Raw genomic sequence first — 9,783 nt, forward strand, 5'->3', positions numbered from 1 at the left:
GATTCTAAGTTCTGTAATTGTCCCTAAGCAACAGTCACTATTTCCCTTGATGACCTCTCTTCTGAAGTGTTGCTCACTAACTTGAGGCACATTCAGTCATTCTGCCTGAGGTCTTGTCACTTTGTCATGGGAATTGTTCTTCCTGGATTCTACAGACAACTCAACCTACTCATAGATAAAACCTGGTGATTTGAGATACTTGTATTTTTTTTTTTAAACACTTGATGTCAAAGAAAGTATTAATACCTTACACCTGTGTTCTTGAGAGCACATATAGCGTATGGTGTTTCTTGAATATTCATATTCAAGAAAAAATGTTCTACTTGTAGCAACTCTGAAATCATGAATATTATGAGAAGCTGAGAAAGGTAGTTACTTGGTGCTTCTTATAATAGCTGAGGAGGAGCCCACTGAAATTCAAAGATTTTATTGCTACAAGGCATTTTGAAAGCAAAAGGAATGAATGGGTCCAAAAAGGACTAGATGAATTAAGTTCAGCAACATTAGACATTTTAATCCCAGTGCACATTTTAAGTAGCCCGGTGTTAGAGATGACAATATATACTGTGAGTAGTACTGCCCTCTACCTGCCCTATTTCTAGCCTTAAGCATTCGCTGCTGCTCCCTGTTGGGAGACAAGATAAAAGCCACACGTGTTCTGTTCCACTATGGCTATTCTTGAATTCGAAGTACAGGGCAGATGAGCATTATTGCAAGTTTAATAAAATTGACCTTTTTCACCTGCATATCACTTGGTATATACACCAAGTTCCTTGTGCTGTCCTTCTCTTGTCCCTAGAGGTTACCAGCCTACAATTTGTCTGATTGTTCTTTCATTTTACCTCCTTTTCTATTCAGAGCATGCGCCTCAAGTTGATAGCAAACAACACAACAGTGGAGCGGAGGTTCAGCTCATGGATTGGTGGTTCGATTTTGGCTTCTTTGGTGAGTAAACCTGTGTTACTATGTTGCTATGCTAAGCAGCAGTGTCACCCAAAAATCTAATTCCGCGTAAGTGTGCACTGTAGAGTTTGTGCTGTCATAGCAATCATAATCTTGTCTAGCCTTGTGGTCAGGTGAAGGGAATCTATTTAAAAACAAGACAACATGAGCATTTCCAATCAAAAAATAACTTGCCACGTTCTCCCATTTTTAATGGCAAGGTGCAGACTTGAAATACGCTATCTAGAAATGGTATGTATCTAGTACGCCATGAAAGTAGCAAACCTGCTTCTGCATCATATTCCTGAGCTTAATTCCACAAGTTACTGAGTACTGAAATGGTTTGTGGGGATTAATTTAGCAGTGTGGGAAAGGGAGGCTAAATCAGCTTTCAGTACTGCAACTTCCTGTCTTTAGTTTAATCACTAGCAATATAAAACTCAAAGGAAATAATAGTTAAGCAGGTCAAGTCTTCTTACCTTGTTTAATGTAAAGCCTTGCTTGTTTTTCCTCCTAGGAAAAGTTAATCATGTTTCACTTAACCTTCATTTGTTTTCTGATTATTTTTTTTGTGTGTGTGTATTTTGTGTTTTGTTGTTTGGTTTGTGTTTGGTTTTTTTTTGTAGGGTACTTTTCAACAAATGTGGATTTCTAAACAAGAATATGAAGAAGGAGGAAAACAGTGTGTAGAAAGAAAATGTCCTTAAACGTCGTACTGTGAAAACTGCTGCCTGCTCAGTGCTCCTTCTGTTTTATAGCTTTAGCATACTCAGGAATGGGATGGACTCTTTTTTGTAGAAAGTTTTATATTGGATTTTTTGCATAATTCAAGTTCCATTTTAACAAACCTTAGAAATTTTGAGAGACCTAATTGGTACTGTCATAGAAAAAGGATGTTTACATCCCTTGTAAAGCAATAATTCATGTAACAAGCATTTTATAATTTTGTATAAATGTCTATTTTCTCTAGTATCTTTTCCTGGGAACAGCTTTACAGGTTACCTAATAGATAGAGGCATAACCTTGCCAATGCCCGTGCAAATTTATTAAAAATCTTTTGTCTACTTTCACATATTAGTCTTCCTTGCTGGTACTTTGGCCTTAAATTGCTCTTATTTCTCTCTTAAAAAATAAAATTTGGTCTTTTATATTTGAGCAACTTTGTGAGTACTTGCAGAGACAGTTACTCTTCTGTTTTAAAAATTGAAAGTTTGTATTTAGTGATCTACTATAGGTGACAGTTCAGTGTGAACTTCTACTGTCTAGTGAAAGTGTCACATTCCACTTAGTGAATGTTATATTAAACACTGGTTTGCTAATTTTCTATTATGGGGCAATTTCATTTCAGCAAACAATTGGTGCTTTCCACCTGATTTCTAAGAATGTACATAATGCCTTTGTGATGTAGGTGAGAAGCAAAACTTGTTCGAGCCTGGGAAGTTAAGGCAAAGAATTGTCTTTCCAAGACAAGAATAGTCATAGAAGACCTCAGGGTGTGGCTTGACATTTTACAGGGAGCTGTAACTCGGAGGGGCAGTCACTACTGGTTTATTGCTGGTATAGCTCCCTCGGCTGGCTCACGGCAGGGTTGGTAAGTGCCTGCGTTTTGCATGGGGAGCGTGCACTCAGGGTCAGAGGAAGTAGGATGATTTTTTTTTTGGCAGGAACTGGCTGTCAAGATGCAGCTCTATGTTGCTCTTAAGATTACTCTAATTTACAACTGTGTGATGTTCTGTATTGGGACACAATGAAGTCTTGCTCCTTATCTTAAAAGCTCTGGAAAACCAAATAGCGTTTAACTGATTTAAAAAAAAAAAAATGTAAACAGTACTGCTACATTTTCCGTATCCTAAAAGACCTTGTGGGTAAATAATGATGAGGACTCTAGTTGAAAACAGTTTCACATTACCTCCAAACAATAAAGTAATTTATCAAAACAGCCTGCTTTTGTCTTATCGTGATAACCATTAGTTGCTCCTGAGACAAAGTTGCTTGCTCCAGATTTTCAAAGCTATTGCCAACCCCTATTTCCCTCACAAAATGAGGCAAACTTAAGTCAGCTACACTAGGTGATAGAAGTCAGCAGCTATTGTTGTCATACTGGAAGAAAAAGACTTAGTCTAGTTTGCATTCAAGTGGAATGTGGAATGTCAACTGTACCTTAGCACACGGCAACGAGTAATTTCCATGCTTTTATGCAGAAAGCACACGTAACTTAGGTGACATACCCGTAACCCAGATGATCAGGGAACAAAGGCTAGTATGTGAGCTTCAGAGGCTCTCACGTTTGTCTGGTTTTAATGCATATTTGTTAAACTAAACCAGGTAAATACTATCCCTACGGTTTATACTTTCATCTGGCAGTTAGTTGCTGCTTTTCACTGTTAATGATGTATGTCTCACTTTTATAATAGCTGGTTAATACATCATTTTTCAAATGTTTCTAGAAACAACTGTTAGGATTAGAGTTATGCACCAAAGCTGCTTTTTAATTCCAGATCACAAGTTTAATTTAGGTCAAATGTGGGATTAAAAAAAAGAAGAAAGATGGAGACTCTCAGGAATGCTCAGTCGAGTTGTTTGCCGGTTTCAGAACATGTTTCATGTTCCAGTCACAAAGCTACTTGACCAGTTGCTTGCGGTGCTCTTCCAGCATGTTACTGGCTCTGAGATTTTACAGCAAGGTGAGGGAACTTCCTTTCCAAGACCTTCTGCCTCGTCTTCTCTAGGTTTTGCCGCCTTGCCCTTCTACGTAAAGATTTTTCAAGTCTGAGCCTGAAATAAGGAAGTCGGTGTGGTTAATTTCTAGCTAGCTTGTAAATTTCTTAATGAGCTCACCCGCCCAATCAAATAGAGGCTCCCAGCGATTAACAACTTCAGTATTAATTTGCTTTTGATAAGCAAAAATGCCTGCAAAGCAAACTATTTTTTTTTTTCTTCTGCTTTTGAGTTCTACAGAAATTCAACCTCTGGGAGGATCTTAGGTACTCTGCATGTAAAATGACTTTTACAGTGCAACTTCATAGATAACCAAGTCTCTTAATAACTAAGATGGGAACAGCAAAAAGAAACAGAGCAAGCTGTAATTTTAAAAAGCCTTCTTTTCCGTCTACTAGCTGTAAAAACAGCAAAACAAGAAGATTAGTATTTTTTCCTTGCAAGTGGAATAATGAGGACTGAGGAACAAATCAGAAAATAACTTTCAATGTCAAAAAAAATATTTTTACCTGATGAAGTGATTCACATGAGATAAGTAATAGAATTTCCTCTTTTTGTATTTTTTGTTCAAGTACCATGGTATTGGCCATTCCTTATAAGTGTACCTGTTAAAGATAGATAAAAGTGATTATAGAATGTATACTTTCTGTCTTCATTCTTGGATTCTACCAGTTAGTACCACTTGGTTATAGTGGGGTGATAAAGTGGTCTGACCGGTAGATCGCAGAATTTCCATGTGGGTATTTACTTTCAGCTCTGTTGCTGGCTTAGTTTGTAACTACATCTCATATGTAGTTCAGCATCTTTCTGTAGAAAGTGGTCTTGCTTTAAAAACTGTAGATGTTTGAAGAGAGGGCCCGATATAGATAGTGATTCTTTGCATTTATATTTCAAAGTTACTCCTTCATAAGAAAACTTGCAAAAGCTGATGTGAACAAACTATGTGAAGAGAGTTTTGTTTCTACTACAATTTTCTTTGAATGTCAGTGTCTGAGTGTCATGCCAAGTGCGAATCTGCCTGAACATAAGCCTTTCCCTCTAGATACAGACTCTATTATTTCTGTTTGGGGTTTCTTTTGCATATGGGCTGCACAGATGGCTTGTGCAGACTTACCTACAGACTCCAGTGCATCCAGATTGTGTCAGACCTACTATTACGTGTATTGCAGAGGTTCAGCGTGTGCTGAAAGACCATTCATGTCATCTGCCCTCTCCCCCTGCTTTAACTGGGGACTAGACTTCCAAATATATGGGCAAACACTTCTTTGTGGACAATGTTTCCAAGCAGAAAGAGGTGTACAGAAGCCTTACCCCTAGAGACGTAAATCTAGTGGTTAGTGCATTTAGTACTCTGCTGATTTATATTTAATGGGTAAACAACTGGATAACAACTCAAAATTCGCCATTATTATAATGTGTGACTTTGTTGTGTACACTGTTACTGCAGAGCTGAATGCTGTAATTATTGCTTCAAATGCCAATATGATGAGGGTAAAATACTGGTTAATGAAATAGCAGGCCCTGCCAGAGCCTTCAGCGTTATCACCTGAAATTACAGATTATTGGAAGTATCTGGACAATAAGTAATTCTAAAGGTAGAAGCTTCTAACTAAGTTAAATATCTGCCAAGTCTAGTAGGGAATTCCAACAGATGTTTATGCGGTCTCATGCAATACTTTGGGTGGTGCAGTCAGAACACAGTTGTCCCCCAATATGTGGATTTTGCATTATAACTGGGGAAGTCCAGACAGTTCAACTTGAACAGTACTCCCTAGTTCATTCATGTGTTACAGAATCGCTATAGTAACAGACATCCTCCAAGCACAGAAATCACATTAATTATAACAAAATTAGTTCCACGTAACTAATGGTAGAGTTTGCCATTGAATTATTTAGCAACAATTATAACCACATTAAAAAAAAAACCACCACAAAAACCAAAATTCAAGAAGCACCTGAATGCTGACCAGAAAACACGTTTCTTTCTATACAGTATAGACATTTTTTCTTAATTAGATAAGGATTTTCTGGAAAAGAGACATACCACAAGAAAAATTCACACATATGAGGAAAAAAAAAATTCTTTTTTTCATACCAGTAGGTGCGTCCTAAGAAGTCATGTCTCCACTCGCCAGGTACTGGTTTTTCATGGCCAGTTTGTAAAAGCCTCAAAGCAATTTCTCTTTCTCTGACAACCAAGTCTATATTTTTCATAGATTTTTCTACCTGGAAATAGGAAATAGTTTCAGGATGAGCCAACAAAACACAATGCTGACAATTTAAAAGATCTCAAATGGAGATCTAAGACAAAATTTAAAGGAAAAGCAAAACACACTAGGACTTCCATCATGAGTAATCTCACAGTTGGGGACTGAGTGAAACAGCTGAACTGGCCCTGTGTACTAGAACAGTAAAGAATGGGTGCTTAAAAAAACCTTAACTTACAAGTAGGAGAGAGATGAAATAATTGACAGTCGGAATATTCATTAAAGCCTACCTGGCTAAATACATAAAGCCAGATCTAATGCTGATGCTAGAAGTGTAGAAAGCTCTGAGGCAGGAAGAAAGTAGGAGAAGCAAATAGAAGATAAGATAGGCTGTATGCACTTCTGTCAGATGGTTTGTAATGGCTGTTTGTTATTCTAGTTTGCACTTTGAGACTGTGACCAGACTCCGTAATGCCTCTTGGCTGATTAGGAAGCTGCCTTAACCAAACTATGACGCTTGAGTTGAAGGTTTTTAGTCAGGTCTGCCACATAATATTACTGTAACACACATTACATATGGCAACATGTTAAATGCCCTGGGAAGCTGCTAGAGCTCATTTTAATGAACAGATTGCTGTATTTTGTCTCTGTGCAATCATAGTATTTAACTGCTGCTTGACTTCTACTTTTCTTGGGCTTCAGCCAAAAGCAAACAGGCAATTAGTAAGATTTGACTTTTGACACGTTGGGGCCACTTAACAAGTTCCCTCCCAAAACAAGTTCTGCTGTGATTCAGAGTTGCTGAATATGGATGTGTAGGTGGGACAAAGCAGAAAATACTCTTCAGAATGGGAATTACAAATCACAGTTGAGAAACCATAATATGATAAATTAGAACAAGATACACCAGGAGATCCAGAGGAGAGCTTTGTATTGGATCTTCCCTAATTTATAACTACAGTGATGAAATGACAGGAGTAGGAGACCAAATCCACATCCGACACCAAAAACAGAGATCATAACGCAGCTGCAGATGCATGTGATGGCAAATATACAGTTAAATGATAAACCATACAAAGAAATTCAGAGGAACAATATAAAGGTCAGACTTTTCCCAAATTAATTTGGATAAATAGTGGGGTATCCGAGAATATCTCATGTCAAACAGCTGGATTATTTAATTGGTCAGTGAAGGTGTAGATTTCCATCTGTGAGACGTAAGCGTGGCGGTCGATTTATAAGTAAATGAAGTTTTCAATGGTAAAGATACTGAGGAAAGAATGTAATAAATTAGTTGCAGAATCACAATAATGCAAAAGAAGGAGGGGATGTCAAAAGTGAGGACAGCAAAGGGCACAAGTTTGGAGAAGACAATGTCAGGCAAGAAGCTGGCAACAATTAAGTAGATAAAAGAGTTTGTGAAGGGTTTACTAGGAAGTTTCTAGAAATCCTCTAGTGCAGTTTCAGGGCCTGAAGATGGCAAAATATTTCTTAACATTGTAACAGGTGGAGAGGCCTTTCCCACAATGTTGCTTCAGCACAGTGTTTGTGCTTATACTAAAATCAGGGAAGTATTTTAGAAATGGTCTTTAACAAGTTTACAAACACATTACCTTTCACTCAGCTTTTATTTAAGAGTTACATTTTTAGCTAGTATGAAAAAGTTACCTTTTCTAATCGTTCTGGACTTGGCATAGGCCTGAGTTGTCGTTTTGATTCTTGCTCTAAAGTTAAAAGCATGTTTTTTTCCTTCAGTAGGACGTACCTAGATCAGAAAGCATAGTACTTCAAAAATAATTTCTAGATGCATTGGCAATTATTCACTCACTACCCTGCTGGATAGAGCACGTATAACTCCATATCCTGTACCTGCTAGCTTCATATAAAGAAGCGAAAAGATACTGACCAACTGGAGAAAGCCCAGAGGTGGGCCAGGGAGGGCTGACGTACAGGACAGGCAAGGAGAGGCTGAGGGAGACAGGTTTACTCAACCTGGAACAAAGAAGGCTAAGGAGGGAAGAGGTTAACACTAAGTAGTCTTCCATGACCTGACCGAGACAGACTCTTCTTACAGGTGCACAGCAAAAGGACAAGATATAGCAAGGAAAAAACCATTCACAGTAATAATCAAGTACTAGTTTAGCCCTGGCACAAGTTGTCTAAGTAGTGAGGCAATCTCCAGCCTCGGAGACTTTCAAAATCGGAATGGATGCAGACCTGAGCAACCTGATCCAATTTAGTGGTTAGCCCCACCAGAGGTCACTTCCAACCAAGTCTGTCCTGCAGTTCGAACAACCCCCAAAGGGCTCGAACTCAGCCTCTTCGAACCAAACCTGAACCCTTTGTACTGGACACAACTATCACACAACCACCTGCAGTACAGCTTTCGTACTCTGAGCAGCACCAGAACTTGGGCTGCTCCAAGCCCAAAGCGGGCTCAAGCATGCAGAGCTGTACAGCAGACTAAATCTACTGGCTAATAAGTTCACTAGCCACGTTTTAATAAAACGTGCAGAGCTGCTTTGGAAGAAGAGAAGGTACTTCACTAAAACTTACTTACCAAAGTTTGTGCAAGTCTTCACTACTCTTGCCCCTTAGCTGCTTTATATTCCATGCATCCCCTGTAAAAAAAAAAAAAAAAAAATTTAAAAATCAATTTAATAGCACAAAGTTGTCTTATTCTGAAAAAAAGTGCTTCTATTAGCAGGCTCAGCTGACTCAACAGAACAAAGATCACTTTTTTAAAAAATACTACCTCTTGGAAAGCTATCCTTATGGATATTCAGCTTTGCTTTGAATATACAAATACATTAAAAAGGCAGTGACGTGTACTCTTTGTGTTTGTAAAAGGCTGGGAACAGGGAAAGCTGCAAGATGAATCTTTACGCTGAAATATTTTTCTTCCACGGTACTGTATATTCCATCAAAGAACATCTCTTCTGTGATACTTGATCACTTAAGAGCAAGGCAGAGAATTTACAGCAAAATATTTCATTGCATAATAGCTATTTGCTTTCATAAACACAGCATACACAGAAAAAATAGAGAGGCATAAAATGCTCAAGTATATTTATGTACATATAAAATAAGTTTTATGTAGCTATGAATACTTCCTATCATGCAAAAGAATAGGCCAGATTTCAGCTGAGCACAAGTGGCTCAAAGATCACTATCAGAAGTGCTAAATATAACTCACCAGACTTTACAGTTTTTTCTCCCCAGTTTCTCGGATCATCAAAAAACTCCTCCAGACCTCTCCGAGACAAAGTAGTATGCAGAAACTTCAACTGATGGAGGGGCTCAACTTTTGCTAGGTTCTTGTGGAATAGATTCAGCGTCAATCTGCATAAAAATTAGAAGGAAAACTATATATGATAAGAAAAATAACGTTCAGCTAAATGAGAGTATTTCTTTCATTCATAATGGCGCAGGTCCTACAGCCAGATGAATACCACAGTCTAGGGGGAAAAGGCACGGGTTCCATTATTCATAAAAATCTCATCTCGGTGTTGTTTTTTCCTCCTCCTGTCTCATCTAATTAGCGTTTCTCTATACTCAGACATAAGTAACAATTTGGAAATTAAAAGAAAGAAAATGCTTGAGCTACACTGTCCAAGAACGCGACCTCCCGCGTCGACTTTAACTAAACGGCAGAAGCAGTAAACACACGGCATAAGCGCGACAAAACCCCACGCTGGAAGCATGACGGCTGCAAAACAGCAAGGCGCACAGGGAAACGCTTCATACTACGCTTACACAATGCTTTACAACACAAGCCGCGCTGCAACCCTCAGCCGAGGTTTCAGAAGCCAGGACAGCCGCACAGCCGGTCTCCTGCCGCCTCCCCCCCAACGCGGAGCGCGAAGGCCGCTAAGGGCGGCTCTCCTTCCTCCCGGGAACAGGGCTACGGCCCGCG

General features: G+C 38.8%; 2 protein-coding genes across 2 annotated transcripts in view; one reads left to right on the forward strand and one right to left on the reverse strand.

The window, feature by feature from the left end:
* ACTL6A (actin-like 6A) overlaps positions 1-2,469 on the forward strand; it is a 9,272-nt gene extending 6,803 nt beyond the window's left edge. Inside the window, exons 13-14 of the mRNA XM_009321732.1 lie at positions 859-945; positions 1,569-2,469. Of these exons, the coding sequence (XP_009320007.1) occupies positions 859-945; positions 1,569-1,649 (168 nt within the window). The 3' untranslated portion in view covers positions 1,650-2,469. The remainder of the gene's footprint in view (positions 1-858; positions 946-1,568) is intronic.
* Positions 2,470-3,409: 940 nt separating this feature from the next.
* MRPL47 (mitochondrial ribosomal protein L47) overlaps positions 3,410-9,783 on the reverse strand; it is a 7,208-nt gene continuing 834 nt past the window's right edge. The window contains exons 2-7 of the mRNA XM_009321733.1: positions 9,064-9,209; positions 8,428-8,488; positions 7,536-7,632; positions 5,756-5,886; positions 4,170-4,265; positions 3,410-3,717 (exon numbers count right to left, since the gene is read on the reverse strand). Coding sequence (XP_009320008.1) covers positions 3,600-3,717; positions 4,170-4,265; positions 5,756-5,886; positions 7,536-7,632; positions 8,428-8,488; positions 9,064-9,209 — 649 coding nt within the window. The 3' untranslated portion in view covers positions 3,410-3,599. The remainder of the gene's footprint in view (positions 3,718-4,169; positions 4,266-5,755; positions 5,887-7,535; positions 7,633-8,427; positions 8,489-9,063; positions 9,210-9,783) is intronic.

The sequence above is a fragment of the Pygoscelis adeliae genome, unplaced genomic scaffold (assembly GCF_000699105.1).
Source record: "Pygoscelis adeliae isolate BGI_AS28 unplaced genomic scaffold, ASM69910v1 Scaffold223, whole genome shotgun sequence".
NCBI lineage: Eukaryota > Metazoa > Chordata > Aves > Sphenisciformes > Spheniscidae > Pygoscelis > Pygoscelis adeliae.